This window comes from Athene cunicularia (assembly GCF_003259725.1).
Source record: "Athene cunicularia isolate RWA chromosome 1 unlocalized genomic scaffold, athCun1 chr1_part2, whole genome shotgun sequence".
In the NCBI taxonomy this organism is placed as follows: domain Eukaryota; kingdom Metazoa; phylum Chordata; class Aves; order Strigiformes; family Strigidae; genus Athene; species Athene cunicularia.
This window is the reverse complement of record NW_020799092.1, coordinates 49,217,084-49,235,950: the sequence shown is the minus strand read 5'-3', so window position 1 is coordinate 49,235,950 and position 18,867 is coordinate 49,217,084. Positions and strand designations below refer to the sequence as shown.

Sequence of the window (18,867 nt, the reverse complement as noted above, 5' to 3'; positions counted from 1 at the left end):
TGAAATTAAGATCAGACAGAACCAATTTCTTACTGTGTTATTTTGAAATCGGTTACTTTTATGCTTCTGTTTTGTATTAACGAAAACATCCTTAGGGTATGTTTTAACACGCTTCTGCTCTCTGACAAAAAAAAAAAATTATGCTCTGTTTCATGTGATAGAACCCCTTTTAACTCTTCTAGATGCATTTGTTTATAAGCATTTACAGAAAGAAGTGTTACAATCAACCCATGAAAAATGGGCATGGGAAATCAGAATCAGATTAATGTTAAGACTAATGTAGTCTGATTTCTAGTAACAGAAATAAATCAAAAAGCACATTGAAGAGCAGCTTCCAAATAGAAAATACATTCAAACTTGAATTTCTGCGAAAAAGTGACATATTAAAGATGCACAAGTCAGCTGAGTTACTCTTGTCACGAGTACCAAAAAAGCACTGATATACAGAAAAGAATCTACTGACATAAAAATAGCATGTGGCAAATACACAAAAATGTAACAAGTTCCATGCAAACACTATTTAGCTTTATGATCAAACAATATTCTATCTAAAGAGCAATCTGAATTAATCAAATTCCAAACCTGAAGTATTATATTAAGATCCTTTCCACTACTAATCCAAAACACATACCTTTCAACTCTAGCAATCACAGATGAACAGGACAATTCCAGTTCTTGTCTCTTCCGTCTGATCACTGTATTGACTTCTGTGAACTCTGTACTGAAATACAAATTTCATATAAAAAGTTACAAAGAGTAACTTTGTACTATGACAATTTTGCATGTCAGTAATTGCATCTATGATTTTTTAAAAAAAATTGAATTGTATAGGAAACTTTCAAGTTACAATGAGACTATGCATGGTTACTGTTTAGAGGGAAAAAGCAGTCATAGTAAACATAACCGAAGTCCTAAATAAATGATGCAGACAGAATGGAAAACAGGAGATGAGAGCTGTCTTCTGGGGAGTTGAAAGATGGAGAAACTTTGTGCCCTGATAAATTAATACTGTTGCATGCACGTCAAAAAGGTTTTTATCCTTTACATACTGCTGAAAATACACAGACACAATAATTTTTGATTAGGCCATATTAACCAAATAATGTTTTCTATTATATTATTTACTCTTAACTGTTTTGTTAACTGCTGTTGTAATAAGACAACTAACCCTTTCCTATCCAATGCTTCAATTCAGCAAGGAGTTATTGTTAACTCCTATTAAGTCAATGAGATTAAAAGCACATACTTAAGTGTTTTAATGCTAAACACAAGACAAACTGGGGTGTGCTCTTAACAGTATTAATTTTTAAATGCTTGTGCTTTAGCTGCTCTTCATCTATGAATATAAAGCCATCTAATCTTTGAAATATTTCAAGGCTGTATATACAGAAAGAAGCAAAAGGATCTATAGCATCTACAATGCAGCAACCCATTGATTTATATTAAGCACTAGTATATACTAACCAGTCGTTTCTACAGCTGAAAAAGGATTCTTCATTGCTACCACCAGCTGGAAGCGTGCTGCAGAAATTAGTTCTGAAGCACTCGTTCCAGCATGTCTGTCTTCTGGTCTACAAAAAAAATTTATGAAGACAACCAAAGTAAAATAATTAACATTTAATACATGAAGATGCACTGAAATTAAATCATGTCAGCAAGACTTTAGCTCACAAAAAGCAGGCACCATAGTAGCTCCATAGTTATATGCTGAGATTTGCAGTTAGAGCAAATGAATTTTCTGTATTCAGTCTCTAAATTTTCAACACCTGGTCTTTCCAGATTAACTTTATATTTTATATAGGCTTTCCACAACAAAGTCTTTAGTGCTCCATACAGAAATGATGAATAAATGAGCCTCATCTTTACTACTACACAGTTCCCATTTCTGCAACCTAATGGACCACAGTAAGTACAGCACTAGCACCTTCAGACAGACCCCTTCACAGCAGTTTACGGAATGTTTGGTTTCAAATTAACAAGAAAACCTAACGTAAGTAGCTGGGATTCTCCTTTGCCTTCAGGTAGGACTAGAAAATTGAAGACTGACCGGTGTGTCTGTTTACTGGGCTCTCACACAAAGGCACAATACTCAGAAGCCACTTCATGTTTCAGCAAATACCACCTTTAATTTCAATTGTTAGCAATGCCTTAGCCACTCACTGTATGCTAGTGTATGGCCTTTCATGTTGCATGCAGTGAACAGCTAAACTCTGTTGCTGTGTTCTGGGTTGGTTGCAGGGGTAAAAAGGTGAACAATAACCCTCCTAACACTCCTCCCATACAGACACACTTACCTACACTGAGCCATTTATATCCTTTCACCTCAAGGGTTAATGTCACCTCGAGTCTGACTAAAACATTCCTGTTCATTCCCCATGACTGATATTTTAAAATGGGAACTCACAGAGCCTTCTCATCATTTGCTTTCAGAATAAATTTATCCTGATGAAAACTAAACTTTGTAATGGAATGTATATAAATGTATGTCTCAAGTATGCAGTCATTATCCATGTGCTCCATCAAACTTTGGCACAGAGAGCTGGTTTTGATAGGAACATGCCCTATTTCACCACTGCGCAAATTGCAAGTTTCTCCTTAAAAGCTGTAGGTTTTAAGTTTTATTTTAAAAAAATACTATCATTTTGAACATTAACGTTTCTCCATCCATCTAAAAAAGCTATCCAGATGTTCCACGAATGTCCTTATGGAGTGGTTGTTAGTAAATCAGTGCTTTCTTTTAAACTCATTTGAATTTTGAACATTTATTGCATAATTGAGCCCTGTATCCCCTCCTGAAGGTTTTAATGGCTCTACTTTTGTTTGTGCATCTTTTTTTTTGCAACAGGTACCATCTGAGACATTAATGCATAATAAATCAGTGAAACACCAACCTTGGAAGTCAAATCAGATGTTAAGACCTATCCTTTTAGTTCAAAACCTCTCCAAGTCAATGAAAGCTATCTTTAACTTCACATGGTAACAGAACCAAAATTTCTAAATACCTGACTTAGACTGGGAAGGCTGCAGCTAAAGATATCCCTGCGAACTATGGCGTATAAGTACCAAATAAAATTGACAACTCAGGCCACCAGCTACTAAAAAGACATGTGATGTAGTTTGGGCCTATGTACTACAAGAAGTAAGGCAGCAGGTAAAACAGGAACTTGAAGATAGTTTTTCCTCCAAATTTTTAAAATTCAGGTAAGAGAACAATGGAGAATGATGACATTTACACTTCAGAATGAGATTTATGGCCTAAAACTATTTCATGCAAATACATTTACAGGTACAACTATGAGTAAGAAAGCACTGATCAAACTTGTGTCCCAAAGACATTAAATATTTTTGAAAGGAGGGGAGGCAGAAATCAAACAACAAAGCCTTTATAGCTCCTTAAAACTGTATGTATTATAAGCCTGTGTTATAGGCTGGAATTTATGAACTAAACAGGAAATGTGGAAACACAATCATTCTTAGAAGTAATCTCCCATTAAAAAACCCCAACTTGATGCAAACAATAATGTCCATAGCTTATTCATATAACAAATTACTTTGTTGAGTACAGCTACGTATTTTCATGAAAACAATGAAAACCATCATGTCCTTCATGAAATGGTACTTGGCTAACACCTTGTAGCTGATATCATCTTCTTTTGGTGAAGATAGATGAAAACAAGGTAGTTACAGTATCTTATAATGTAAAATCCTAATCTAAATGAAAATAGTTACCACCACAAAACTAAATTTAATCCGAGGTCATATAACAGCACTATATTCTCATTACTTCCTTCAAGACAAAGAGACACAAAAAAACAAGGTTTGGAGGATACTAAAATTAGCAAATAGAATAAACCTTAAAAATAAGCAAAGGTAGTTTTAAAAATGCCTTCATGAAAAAATGTTTACAAGTATTTCATTATCAGAACCAACCTTGTTTACATTCACAGACAAAGTCTTCTTGTTTCGTTTGTCATACAAAATATTACCTGTGTGGAATAAGAAACAAAACTCTGATCTTAGCTTTAGCATATTAGTTTTTAATGGTTTGTCAAAATCATTAATGCAATGAGAGGTTAATGAAAAAAAAAAAAGTATCTCAAGTGTATTTACAAAGTATTTACATACAAACTGAGTAAAATTAAGATGCATGCATTGTCACAATAGCTTTTTAGATACCAAGCAGTTTTCACCTCTTCAGATATTTGCTTAATTTCATAAATTATGAACACACTTACTGATCAGTATCTATTAAACAAGGCTCTCAAAACGGCAGCTCTAAAATAAAGCTACATGCTTCCTGTGTCTGAACTCTCACTAAAAAACTTATTGTGAATAAAAGCTACTCATTAGCTGTGCACCAACTGTCTGATGCAGAAAATTATTTTAGGCTGAAAGCAAATCCATCTCACTTGTGACTGAAATTGAAGATGCAGTCTTTCCAGTAAAATAAGAACAGTAGTTTCACATACTGCACATCTGTTAAGGTCCAACTTTTATTCCTTGTTATTTTGTTTTCATACACAAATGTAAGTAATTAAAAAAACCCACAAGTTGGCTTATCAAGGAAAGATTCTAGAGTTCCATAATAAAAACCAGCAATTTAAACAAATGGAGGACAAATACCAACTTACTGTATTTTTTCTTCATAACTTTGCTTAATTTTGCTGTTAATGGCTCTCTGTCTGGGCATACACTTCTACAAGATTAACAAAAGATATTACAAAAGTTATTTCTGGGCATATTTAAGCTAACAGTGTATACACCCAAGCAAAATCAGATATTTCTATTTAGCGCACATAAAGCAAGTTCTTACTGCTATTAAAACCTGAACTTGCATCATGTATATCATCTTTCATATACTAAAAGCCACAGTGTATAAAAAACCCTTGCAGATGGGAAAAAAAGAAAATCTACTTAAAGAACAGGTGTCAGTATTCTGTATTAAATCTGTATCCTGTATTAAATAATTAATTTTGCTTGATTTCATGGCAATGTGTGAAAGACATTATAACCTGCTTGCATAAATACTTTGAAGAATATCAAAGTCAATGGTGGTTCAGAACAGTGAGATGCAAAGATCAATCCTATTTTCTAACAAGAGCCCAAAGTGGCAAATTACTTTGTTACCTTTTCTGTAGTGAAGTCTGCTTCAAATTAAATCTCAAGAACTCTGTTTATATCATACGTTTCATTAAATACTGACTTTTAAATTTTCACTAGTGAAATCCACCCGTGCAATCCTGACCTTCCCCTTATACAATGCAACAAATGTGACAAGATAAAGCTTCTCAAAACAGAAAAGGTATTTCCACAATTCCCACTCCAACTTATTAGAATAGAATCAGTTCTTGACTACAACTATGTTTGATAGTAAAAGAGGAACACCACCCATGTTTATGGTAACATGAAAGAAGGGGCATGTCTGTTTAGATAACCAAAGAAAAAAGACTGATATTGTTAAAATATGATCTAGTCATAAAATCCTAAATCAAATGAATAAATTTGTCAGAAATGCTTGAAAAATGCAACTTCTACAGAGATCAGTGCAAGAAATACTTGATCCTTACTTCTTGATTGCTATTCTAAGTATTCAAGTGGGAATTACGTCAGTGATAAAAGTAAAGCTAAACTACTACTGATGGAAAAAAATATTTAAAAATAAACTTAATTCAAAAAATTACAGGGTATACACTTTAAAATCATTGAATATGTATTTTTAATATTCCAATTAGAATGCTTGAAATTAAGTGGGACAACCAACCTCATAAAATTTCTCATCTTTGCATGGCTATATTTTCCCTTATTGCAGGCACAGTTTTCCTCTTCTTCCTTCCCTGTTAGTTGTTTTTTAACTTGAATCTGTATTGAAACATAAAGTCAATCCAACCTAGAATCTCAATACACGTGGGCTTTAAATACATTCAAAGACTCTTAAGGTCTACAGAGAAAATAATCTCAAACAGAAGAACTCAAGACCATTTCAAATCATTACTTCTTTAATCTCAGTTCGCATTGAAGCTTCATTTTGTTTTTTATGAAATGGAAAATACCTACTTTGATATATATATTGGCTACATCAGAGAAGCATACTAATGCCACAGGACCAAAAATCCCAAAACATTCTGACTGCCATGGCAAGTACCTCAAAGCTATGCACTAGCTTCCAAATTCTCAATGGAAGGTAAATTGCTTGATCTGAATACACACGGTTCAGCTTGGGAAAATGCTGAACTATCACTCAATTTCAAATGCTTCCTTATAATTAAAAAACACCCAATTTTCCTCTAGTGTAAAATAACTTATGGATTTCATATAATATTGCTTTTTTCCCTACATCTTCAAATCTCCAAACAAGCAATACAATTTTTATTACATACTGTGAAGTTACTTCAATGGCTACATTGCAACTGTTTGCATTAGATATTTTCTATTTCTTCATTCTAGAATCTTGGCTTTATATGCAACTCCTCAAGCTATTAGCATTCTGACTATCATAAAGGGAAAGCTGCCAATGTCCTGACAGTGCCCCTGCTAATACTGACCACCATGTCAGCATTTCTCTGTACATGCTGCATCTATCCCTACTGCTTCAGTGGCTCTTTTTCAGAGCATAATCCTCGTTCTCTGCCCATCTGTTTACACTGCAGTTCCACAAACAAAGAAACTTTAAAACTGTATTTTGATACAGCCTTTACACTCTTCCAAATAAAAACTTCAGTTTATCTTGTTTCAGCTGCTTCCTTCTTTAGAAAGAAAAAATAAAATAGGCTAGTATGGTTTTCTATGACAAGGAAGTTATCTGCAGCTGTCAGGCTGCTTCCTTTGCAGTTGACTACCTGGGCCTCTAGAAGCACAAGAAATAGACAGTAGGAGTCTGTTTTCTAAGTGTAGCAAAATGCAAAAACAACAGCTTTGGAATTACTTATAACCATAGTTTCACCAGAGAATTTCAAAACTGTACATAGAATTATCAGCATCTCTCTATACAGATTTTCAAGATCATCTACCGGAACTGTTTTATTCAGAAGAGCTGAAATTTGAAAAAATTCAGAAATCTAGATGGAATAAGGCTCAGCACTAATTGGTTCCTCTTGCTTGCATGTGGTTTTGTCTGTGAATTGGAGGCAATGAACATTACAAGATTCACCTCAGCGAAGAAAAAAAAAAAGGCAAGATTGCATGCTAATTGATATAGCGCTTGTTTACAAAACCTGGTTAAAAAACACTTTGAGACCAATTACTATACTATTCTCGGATACATCAGGAACACTCAAAGATACTATAAAGTAGCAACAGCAGCTTTGTGATTATTATTACTGTAAATATTTCCTTTGAAAAAATAATTAAGAATAATTCCTAGCTTCAAATATGTAATAGAGACATTAAAGTAATCATTATTTTGTTAGGAAAGCTTATTTAACACAGATGTATGAATAAAAGGCTGCAGCATAACTTGGGTGTTCCTACAACCAAAGTTATGATCTGGAACTTACCTTTATCTGCTCTTCTAGTGCATCAAGCCTGCATACTGCTTGAAATGGTCTGCGATCAATAGGACATGAAGCCTGTGTCTGAAAAATTATTTTTTTGTTAGAAAATTTATAGTAAGTTAGAAGTCTCAGTTTTCTATACTGTCATTTGCTATTATAGTAGCTTACAGAAATACAGAAAATTATAATTTGTTTGCATTAAGAGTGTATTTGTGCACATTATCCATGCATTCAGTATTTTGTTTCATGTAAGTAGATTTCTCCTTTGGGGAAAATCTAAAGGAAATAAGAATGTAACTGAGAAGTTGTGTTCAAAAAAAGGAAAAGCATTTTACATCATTAGCTAATTTTTAATCCCTGTAAGGTATATCCTCTGATTTTATAGCAACACGCAAATGTCCTTTTTCTTTCTTATTGTTCTTATGCTTTATCTCTTAACGTTCCTTTCAGAAGAGTGTTGGGTTGTGTTCCACTCAAAACATAAAACTGGGAAGACCAGCAGCAAACAGGGTAACACCTTCCCTCATCTTGCATATCTGTTTGACTATACTTCCTTTTTTTTTTTTTTTCCTCAGTCAGCAGAGAGAACAGATTTCCATGTTTAAGACAACTGAAGTTTTACAAATCACTTTACAAGAGAATATAACTGAAGGTTATTTTACCCTACGGTCTGATGGAAATACAGATTTATTAGCTCTTCCCAAATCACCTAAATGCCCTGCTATTAAGGTTGCATCACATCAGATCACACAGAGAAAACAATAAAATTATTATTAACCAGGGAACAGAGAAGCTTCAACTGAAGCTCCACGCAAGTGGATCATGTAGTGAATCAACTTTCAGAGAGATCCATATTGGATACTAGTTTTTGCTGCTAGAGAACTGTTTATTAATTTTAATTCCACATATGTTTGGGGGGTGGGTTTTCTTTAGTTGGTTTGTTTTTTTTGTTGTCCCTCCCCTCATGCCATTGGTCTTCACAAGCTCTGTTCAGAAATCTTCTAAAACAAAGCAAAACCCCCAACAACCCACACCCAGTCTCATCCCAATTCATCCAACCGAATAAGAACCAGTATATGAATAGTATGCCCTTAAGAGAACTAGCAGGGTATTATACTTTATTTATGCAAGACATAGTACTAGAATTGCATAAGCTGCTATGAGAAACTTGCATATGAACCCTGCCCTGAAATTCAATAAACTTTATCCTTGTCTTTTCACTGAGGCTTTTTTCCAGTTGATTCTGTTCTTTTCTCAGTTTCAAAGTGCTCAACCGCTTTTTCACCTACACAACCCCTAAACCTTGAGCATTCAGGCAGCTTCTGATTTCAACTGAAGTAGACAGAACAAAGTTAAACTGATTAAAAAAACACCAAACAAAACCAAAAAACCCCAGAGGTAGTTTCATGAACAAGTTGTTCAACAAGAATGGAAGTTAAAGCCATTACCTCTCCTTTTGATGCTCTGCTATTTTACCCTAACTAAAGGCTCCCCCCTCTTGGGGTATACAATCGTTTCCTGCAGTGTCATGGCCTTGGTTAAGCAAAGCACATGGGGTAATTAAGCCAGTTCTCTAAGGACTCAGATCATGAAGACAGTTTTTGTCCTGCAGTCAACGTAAAGCTAACCCACAGTACCACAGCAGTATATTGTTCAATTAGGATATCTGATAGTATGCAATACACTGTTGAACCAGCTGCAAACTTCAAGCTAAATAATTTGATTCTCAGATGTATAACAGACTGTCAAAGATCAGTAGGAAGAAGTTAATCTTCTCAATTTTCAGTCTCATTTCAGGATTCACCTTAGCTGGAGAGTAAGTTTTTCAAGGAATACAATCTGGTTTTACATTAAATTTACACATGAATATTAAGTTATGTTCCTGAGTTTAAGTTACAGTACATTATGTTTATTCATAATAATGAAGTATAATTGAATACAAAGTGTTACTAGCAGCAATTCAAATGACAAGCAAAGTGTTCACTGTTTTATGTTCGGTTCTTCTGGACAAATGTTTAACAGTTACAGTTACACATAGTAATAGAAAGAAAAACATTCTGAAAGAATCAAAAGCTACTGTTAGGTTCAAGTATGCTCAGAACCAGCAGATGCTCTTTCCATCCCTACTCAGTTTCTTTTCATAGCCCTAGCATTATCTGGTATTTCACAACAAATCTCAAGAGAAATTCTAGTAAGGACAGTATAGTCCCCTGTGCATCCCCATGCCCCCCAGCACAGTACAACTGTTGGGTAGCCCTGAGGAGAGCTAGAAGTTACTTCACTTTTGTCTAAACGTGTATCAGCTCTCATCTGTCTGCTAACATAAGAACAAGCCTTTTAAGTGGAAATGGAAGGGAAAAAAATTCCTCTGTCCCCTTTCCCCAACAGCAATACTGAATTTGTGCTGCTCTACAAAGGAGGGTAAAAAAGTTGACTACATTTTCACAAGAAGCAATCATGAGGAGTGGTGGCCTTTTACTCATCTCTCATCTTTTTGAAAATATCGTTCAGTAACTAAAGATGTTGAGTTTTTTTTCATTCAAGGCAAGCTAGCAATTCCTGTCTTCTGGGGCTTCTGTTCAAGTAGCATCATAAGTAATATTGAATGTGCACTGTCCTTTTTTGGGGGAAAAAATACTTAAAACAAGAAAAAAGCCATTAAGATGGAAAGAGTCCAAGCAGCAGCTATCGCTTTTACTCTGCACACGGGAGGAGGGGGATAGGATGCATTATGACCTTAGAAGAATCACAGCTTCATACAGTATCTTCCTTTAACATAACTGTTTAAAAATCAGAACATGCAGTATTTAGTGTAATCATCAAAATCGTTAGAACCTCACAGCTGGTATTTGTGAGTTGCTTCACTTTTCTTCCCAACAGTGCTTTTCTTGGAAAAACACAGGATAGTAGGTCAGTACACTTCAAAATGTCATAAACTGTTTTACTCTCCACACAAAAATACCCAGTTTTCATGTTAAAACTGATAACTCTGCAGTGATTCATTCTTTCACCTATCCTGTGATATTCAGAGAATTCTTTTAAAGTATGTAATCACTCACAAAGTCTGCAACATCTGAAAAGCTATCCATGAGCATGTGTATGTTTGTTCTTAATTTTTCCAAAAACTCATTTCACAGTATTTTGTTTATTATGACCCTCTATGTTCAATATTCCAGTAACTGCTACAGCAGCACAATACTGTGATCTTTAACTCAAGAAGTAAGTGTCCCTTAGTTTAACTGTATCACTTCAAACAGCATTTGAACAAAGTGAAGTAGACAAAAGGCTGAAGCAGTTACTATATTCCAGCTGGAAATTTTCAGGATCTATACAAATGGGTGCAAGCTAATCCCAAAACATATTTGGCTGATAAAATAACTTTGGCAGACATTCCCATTCACCAAGATCCATGTTACGAGGTTTCATAACAAGTAGCAACAAGATGTGAGTATGGAATTAAAGTTGCTGCAGTAAATCTCTTCCCCTATATTTTTTTTCCCCTCTTCAAGTGGCTCATAATAAAGTCAGCTACTGTAATGAAAAGCTGATCCAAAAAGAAACATGATCCTACACTCTTTACTGCTTCTTTAAGAGAACTTGTTAAGCAACACAAGTAATAGCAGATTCTTATAGCTAAATTCAGGCTTAAAGGTGAGGTTTAGATTGCAAGAGTAATGTCTGTATATTTCATTCTACCTAGTAATAACACAAAAAAGCCCACAACAATTCCACCTCCAACTTTAGTGAAAAGGGAGACTGTAACAAATAGAGTAAGAAACACCTCTCCACATTTTGACAAAAGGAGGAAAACAACAGAAAATGCACTATTTTCTAGAAGCATGTGAAAACTCAAAATTACTTTTTTTCCCCAGTCTACTTTAAAAAGCAAGTACATTTGAAGTTTTTGTAGTTATGCTTTAAGAAAGCATTGTTTTTGACAAGGGATGTTAGGCTTTTCTGGTTTGGTGGGTTTTTGGGGTTTTTTTTATTTGTTTTTTTAAATCTCATTCATGAGTAGTAAAGATACAGCCTACACAAGAACAGATTCTCACCTGAACAGCTAATCAACAGACTACCTAGTTAGAATTCTAAGCAGCTGTCTTCTCTCTGCCAATATCACACAGTTGGCTAGTCCTTAACTTCCAATCAAAAACTGCCATAAAGTGTTGACAAGTTCTCTTGGCAGCTGTCTTTACAGAATATGAGATGATTCATTATTTGCAGGGGTAAGAAAGATACTATACACTCTCTTATTGGAAGAATTGAAGTCAAAATCAAAAACACTCAGAGACTTCTGCACTGCACTTTAACATTAACTTTCATAACTTGCTGCATGAATGTTGATAAATCATGGAATCACAAAATGGTTACAGTTGGGAAGGACCTTTGGAGGTCATCCTGTCCAACTGCCTTGCTTAAGTGGGGAAATGCGCCAAAAACTGTATGCCAAAAAGACAAACATGTAATTTGAAAAAAAGGTACCTAAAGTATAGATTTTCTGAAATAATTTAATGCATTTTTTGGTGCAGCTGTTCTCAGATATGTTGCCTATGTATGCATTACCTTAGATGCACTTGGAACAAGGAAGTTTTTTTATTGCTGTTTTGGTTTATAGGTTTAGTGTTTCTTTGAACACACTGCATATTTGGTTCATGAACATAATCTTAATCCTGCCCACAGTGCTCTGTACCACATAAGGTGATTCCTTCCTATATCCTTTAGGACAAAAGAAATTTGCATCAGAAAGAATACACATTAAGAATCCCAGTTACCATACAGGTAACTCTCTTTACCCTCAGAAGACTATACTTGTGCAATATATGTAATCAAAGATCCAAATCTTACACCAGCACAAAGGAAATGACTATCCTAAGAACAGAACATCTGCTAGAAAAGTAATGCAAGACAGCTATTTGTGCCAACTACTTAGCGTCATTAAGTCAACCACTGACACTGCACAAGGCCTACCTGAATATGCCCCAAAGCTTTGGAGAATTTACAGCTGAATGTACTCTACTTTCAAATCCTCCAGATGAGGAAAAATGAATAAGAAAAAGCACGTGCAGAGACAGAGATATAAGCTTAGCAGGGGAGGGTCACTGAAATCAATGTCTCTTATACAATCATTGTGATAATGCAGACACCACACTGAATCTTTTATCACTCTTCTCTCATGATAGTTCATAATAGAATGAATAGAAGAGCAAGGATATAAACCTCCAGTACATTTATTAGCATTCTGAAGAACAGAAGGGAAGTTAAAAAGCCTACAGTAAAGCAGAGTAAAATATTTATCTCCTCTAAATTAAGACTGATTTATTTAAATAGAATACAAAAAAATAGTTTCCCCCTTAATGTATGCAGACAAGATACCATTGCTGCTAAAGCAGCTGTCATAGCTGAGGTGGTTTTAGCTACTTTGCATACCTGCTTGACATAGATACCTAGTTAACATCCCTTGATATTAGCTTTACTTAAATGCTTTCAGAACTGGTTATTGTAAAATAGAACACATGTGCTTACCAAATGAAATACAAAATACAAGTATACCAGAAAATATTGAAAAAAATTATAGTTTTGACCAAACTAGTTTTAATCTACTAGTGGTATTACAGACAAGAGAAACACATAAATACTTTCCTTGGCATAACACAACAGTACTGATGGTGTTTAAAGACTAGACAGGGCTTTTTGTATTTTTTTTTTAATTGTTGGGGGGTGGGGTGTGTGTGTATGTGTGTGTCCCTACCTTCCCCTCCCCCAGCAATAGCCAAAGCTCCCTCTTTGTTATGTGAGCAGAACAATGTTATAACGTACCTGTTCTTTATACTGAAAGCAACCCTCCACTTACACTGTCCTTCAGCACTCTTACTGAAGGGTGTGCCCAATAACCTCAGCTCCAGATTTAGTGCCTTTCACTTTTTACACTCTTTCAGCACAGTCACACTGAAACACAGTCTCAAGCTTGAAAGTCTCCATTAGTCAATTACACATCAGTTTACCAAGGCAGATAGCGCAGGATGAGTGACATTTATGTTAATCTTCTCATGCCTACTGAAACAGTCCCAAACAGTCTGCCTGACCAAAAACTCTTGAGGGAGCACTGGTTAGCATGGTCAAAAGCACACAAGATGAGTCTAATAGTACAGAAGAGTTTAACAGCACAGGCAACTGAATTTTGCACAGCAAAGCTCTCAGATACCACAAGTTAACTATAGCAAATATAGCCAGAGTAGAACAATTTAAGGGAAATTTTAATAAAAGTTAATCCAAAGACTAGTTTTTTTAGTGGGGATTCTGGTCTCTCCCTCATTTTTCTTTTAGGAGTTGTACACCTTTCCTCAAACGAAAAGAAAATACAGCACCAACTCAACTGTAATGCTACTTAATTCTGAAACTAAATGCTCAGATTTAGCCATCAGGATCTAATATATTAGATGTTCCGTGGCAAGGTTCCTATCCCTTTTTAGCCCTTAATGGAATGAACCAGAATACACTCAATTAAAAGCAACTTATAGATAGATACATACTTTATTGCTCTCTCTGTACTTAAAAAGTGAGATCTTTGAAGTGTTATGGCTGCTGCTTGCCATGTTGAAAATCTCCCATAGATAGAAGACAATCAGAATGGTAAACAAGTTTACTGTGTCTGCCTCAGCTACCCTGGTCTTAATTAGAATCTACACAGTTATAGAAAAAAGCCATGAACTCTCAGATGAACAAAGTTTATGTACAATCTGAAAACAACAGTTCAAAGAAGTAGTTGCTCCTGTTATATTTTGAAGTCCAGATGCAACACAGAAGGATAGAGGAAAAATCCAACTTGAACACAGGCTGCTGGCAAAGCCTTTAAGTGTATGGAACATAACTGTAGATACACAAAAGACCACTTCAAGTAATGTGAATGAGGCTTTTTTAAAAAAATAGTTTCCACTCAATCTTATTCTCAGTTTTATTCTCCAGCACTTAAACAAGAAACAGTGTTTTTAAAACCCATTTATTTACACCAAATAAAAATACTTAATCTTTAACCAATCTGGTAGCATTTTTTTTAAAGAGTAGATAATTTTTACATCTTGTTTTCATTAGTTATGATCAACCCAGAACAAGCAGAGAAAGCTAAACCTCATGCAACGCTTCTCAAAAAAGAACAAAACTATTTCCTTACTAAATATTAAGTGAATACAAAACCCACATGGCATCAGCATGCTTCAAATGGTCACGTGCTTATACTATGTTTCTACCATTCCAAGCTATAAAACCTCATTTGCTTCTCACAGCTGAGGCCTCTGAACACGTCAGCCAATTTTCTTTTTTTTTTCTTTAATTTGAACTACTAGATTAGGCAATGAACTCAACAGGTCCAACTCAAATATTCTCAGAAAAGAAAGACTGGCTGGTTTTACCCATCATATGTCACTAATGGAAAGAAGTGGTAGAAGCCTTATGTAGCTTTAAAAACAACGCCCCACCATTTTTATGGCATCACATCTACTTCACGTGTAAACTTTTAAGAGCAGAAGTTGCTTTTATTCTAATGGGATAGTACTTTGTGCCCCCCCCCCCAATTGAGATGACAAGAAAAATGTATCATTCAATTGCCTCTCTGAAACAAGAAACTTCCCTTACTCATTGGGCTTAAAAGCATCTGTTAGTGTGAACAAACTCAAATCCAGCAGCAAGCCCTCCATTTACTATACTGCTTCCCTGTGCATGTCACTATTGCCTTTCAGCTGCCATTGTAACAACAGCTAAGAAAGTCTGGATAAAATTGTGGATGAGAATTTCCTGTTCCCTTATAGGTGAAAGCACTTCAATTAATCATCTGCAGAACAGAAAATCTGGCAACAGGAAATTTAGTTTATTATCTGGTTTGTGAATCTAAAGCAATTTTTTTCAATACGCTGAAGTTTATACAAAATCTTCAGAAAGAAGTGGTTCGTTACTGTTTACCTTAGTAACTAACCTTAAATTTATCTTAATAAATAACACAAAAATTAAAGTTAAAAAAATTATATAAGTATGTATATTAAGCAGCATCTAGTTTGAGCATCCCCTCAAGAGAGCAATTCTAATTTGGTGTTTTATATTGACAATTGAAAAAGTTACAAGTAAGGTAAAGGTACCAAAGACTTAATGAAATGATTACTGGACATATGTGAGGAAAAAGGGACAATGTGAGGAAAATAGAACAAGGGCACTAAGAATTTGTTCAGTAAGTCATTTTTCTTTAATGTTCCGGAACTATCTACAAAGGTATTGACATAGATCAAGTAACAGCCATAATTAAAATGAAAATCTTAAATTCAGAATAGCATTACACTTTTTAGCTGAATTTTCTTTAGAGTTAGAAAATCAAGGTTTTATCAGACTAATTTTGTAAACTAACATGAAAACATACTGGTCCCAGCCCTAAGAGTAGACAGTATGACAAATACCATAAGGGATAACAAAATAAGATTAAGCTAATGACACTGCAACATTAAGACATGTACATAATACTGTCTGATCTTCCAAACAGCCGATACCGTTTTTTCCTGATCGCTAATCTGTAGTAACCATTAGTAAGTCAGAATGTCTGGTGAAAGAAAACACAAAAGTACTTTATCGCACTAAAAAGAAAGCTTCCCATGATCTATTTAGAAACTGGTCATTGAAACACTCCTGTGCAAAGTCAGAATGCGTAACTTATTCTCTTAAAAAAAATAATCTGTAGTTATCAGATGCAATAGATTTCACTGAAAAATAAACACACACCTTGGTTCTCAGTCTTACCTCAGCCCATTTAAGAATACAAGTCATGCAGAAGGTATGACTGCAGTTCTCAGGAAAACCAATCTCTTGTTCAAGAAGGCAGTTCAGACAGATGGGGCATGTGTCACTGTCGTATAATAAAGTAGAAGAGGAACAACTTTCTTCATTTTCTTCACCTGCTATTATTAACATTGACACTTAGAATTTTTGACAGTTTTTGAAACAAAGTCCTTCTAGATTTGAATAATAAGGTGATAAGATACAGTTTTCTGTAGTTAAAAACAAGTTAATCAAGTTTTCAGGTCTAATGCAGACAAGACACTGGCCAGAAGTAGTTAAAAGGTGTAAAACACTACACAACATACTTCATAGCAAATATAGGTATAGTAGTCTATTAAAACTAAAGAAAGTTAGCTCTAGTGCTATATAAATAAAGCATCACACAGCATTTCCTATTAACCACGTAATCATTTAGACATTGTTCTCCTGGGTCCTTTCTCCTCAGACATTTGCACTCTCTCTCCATGAAATAAATTAGACTGGCATATTCTATACTCATTATCTTATATACACATGGTCTACCCTTTATTTTAGTTTTCCAGTCTTAGAACTATTTTAATCTGAACATCCTCAAATATTTACCTCATTATGTACATTTAATAAAAAATGCTCCCAATATTGTTAAACTCAGAAATTGTTTTCAGAATATAAAAATACAAGCACTTTTCTTCAAGGAATTTTAATCTAAATTAATTATTTTTTTTTCAAATAACAATTGCTATCCCCATTTTGTTCTGCTGCAAGTCAGTAAGTTAAAAACAGAAGAGACAGGAAAGTATTTAGGGACCCCACAGGCTAAAGAAAAGTACTATGCTGAGATAATGGCTACGTTTACACAACTTCTTTCAAAACAAGCAGCACACTAATTGAGAGATCAAACATAAAACCTGTCCTTTACAGCTTGAACCTGAATAATATATTTGAATATTTTCTCACACATACACACACTTTACCTTCCGTGCCTTCATGCTTCTGACCTTCAGTATCTTGAATACATTGCTTTCTGTTGTTCATCTTACAAAATGTCGTCTGGAAAAAACACAGAAACAGTTTATACAGTTCATTTAGATTACAACTTGAAAATAGAAATGACCACTACGGATTTAATGAGTGCTCTGCAGTGCTCTCCATATCTTTATACCTTTGTAGAGTAGAAACATATGACATTAAGAGTTAAATATAGATCATTTACAACCTGTTTGCAGTTTATAAGCATCATTAATGCAGTCTAGCAACTGATACTTCCAACTCGAAAATTGCCTTTGTTCAAATGCAAAGTTTTTTGTAGTGTTTAAGACCACCAATGATGCTTTCATTTTAAGAAGTTAAATACATTACTAAATTTCTATGCAAACCACCCCACCTAACACTGCAGTAACTAACATCTGCAAGTTCTCCTTCACAAACGGTTGAAGCAAGAAAATTAAAGCACCCAAAGAGTTAGTCGCTTTCCACACCTAGCAAGTGAGAAAAATTAAAGCAGCTTACATTCACTTGCTTCTTGCCTTTGTCATACAATTAGAACTACTGGCAGTCAGAAAAATAATGCAGGTAGAGGTCTATCAAACAACGGACAGGTCACAAGCACAGGTGCCAGTGGAGTATCATGAATAGGGAGGATGCACCTCTTGCCCATTCTGCAGGCAAGCAGTATGAAATAAGAATAACAGAGAATATCCCTGTGATCCACATCATACAGGTTGAAAGAATTTGATCTCACATGAGAAACAGCAAGTGTAAGTTCTCTGGAGGCTTACCTACCATGTGTAGAGCAAAACACAGTTAAAAAAAAAAGCATCTACACCAAGGACTGAATCTCCTGTAGTCACAGCATAGATGGTATAAGCACCTAAAGCTTCAATGCTACAGTCCTAGAGGGACTAGCAGTTTTCTTTGGAACTATATAAAGCTTTAAAAATTGTTTAAAAGAACAAATTAAAACTTCACGAGAAACTGAAGAAAACAGAAATTACTGAGATCTACTAAAGTATTCGAATCTGAAGCAAACTGACTGAGGTTTCAAACCTATTACTCTTTAACACCTTTGCTAGTAAAAGCAGCAGGACAGAGCTGAGAATGCCACAATCGCATTCCTCAGCTGAACTTGTTCCTACTTCACCTACAAACTACACTGGTTTCCCTTTACTACCTGGATATCCAGGAGAGGGAAGGACAGAATTTGCCTCGCAAAACTTTTCTTCCTATCAAATCTTTTACTGCTTGATCTTAGCAGCAGGAAGTGTTTTAACAAACATTTCTTTTAACTGAGAAAAGGAACATTCCCACAGATACCCATCACGTAACACACTTCTCAATTTCTTATGCTATCCAAGAAAGCAGGACTTGATCTGTGAGACTCAAACACAGACAGTTCATTAAATAAATGGTCAAAACTGTGAGGCTAATTAGAAATCTGTAATTAGAATTCTAAATGGCTTTAATGTTCCAATTCGAAACTACTTTTTAATCCCTCAAAAGGAACATGCAAATCAAGTCAATGGACAGTGGGAGAAAGGGAGGGGAGAAGGAAACAGAAGCCTAGCTACAAGGGAATTTTCCCTCT

The 18,867-nt window shown here is 35.0% G+C and overlaps 1 protein-coding gene across 4 annotated transcripts in view; it reads right to left on the bottom strand.

Annotated features, from left to right (window-relative positions):
* Positions 1–18,867, bottom strand: part of SCAF11 (SR-related CTD associated factor 11) — a 46,947-nt gene that overhangs the window by 14,267 nt on the left and 13,813 nt on the right. The window contains exons 2-9 of one of the 4 annotated variants that reach the window (XM_026867739.1): positions 17,258–17,333; positions 16,266–16,423; positions 7,494–7,571; positions 5,762–5,859; positions 4,632–4,696; positions 3,931–3,986; positions 1,465–1,571; positions 632–721 (exon numbers count right to left, since the gene is read on the bottom strand). In XM_026867739.1, the coding sequence (XP_026723540.1) occupies positions 632–721; positions 1,465–1,571; positions 3,931–3,986; positions 4,632–4,696; positions 5,762–5,859; positions 7,494–7,571; positions 16,266–16,423; positions 17,258–17,318 (713 nt within the window). In that variant the 5' untranslated portion in view covers positions 17,319–17,333. Of the gene's footprint in view, positions 1–631; positions 722–1,464; positions 1,572–3,930; positions 3,987–4,631; positions 4,700–5,761; positions 5,860–7,493; positions 7,572–16,265; positions 16,424–17,257; positions 17,334–18,867 lie in introns of all 4 variants that reach the window. The other 3 variants (XM_026867741.1, XM_026867738.1, XM_026867740.1) reach the window with 3 other exon arrangements.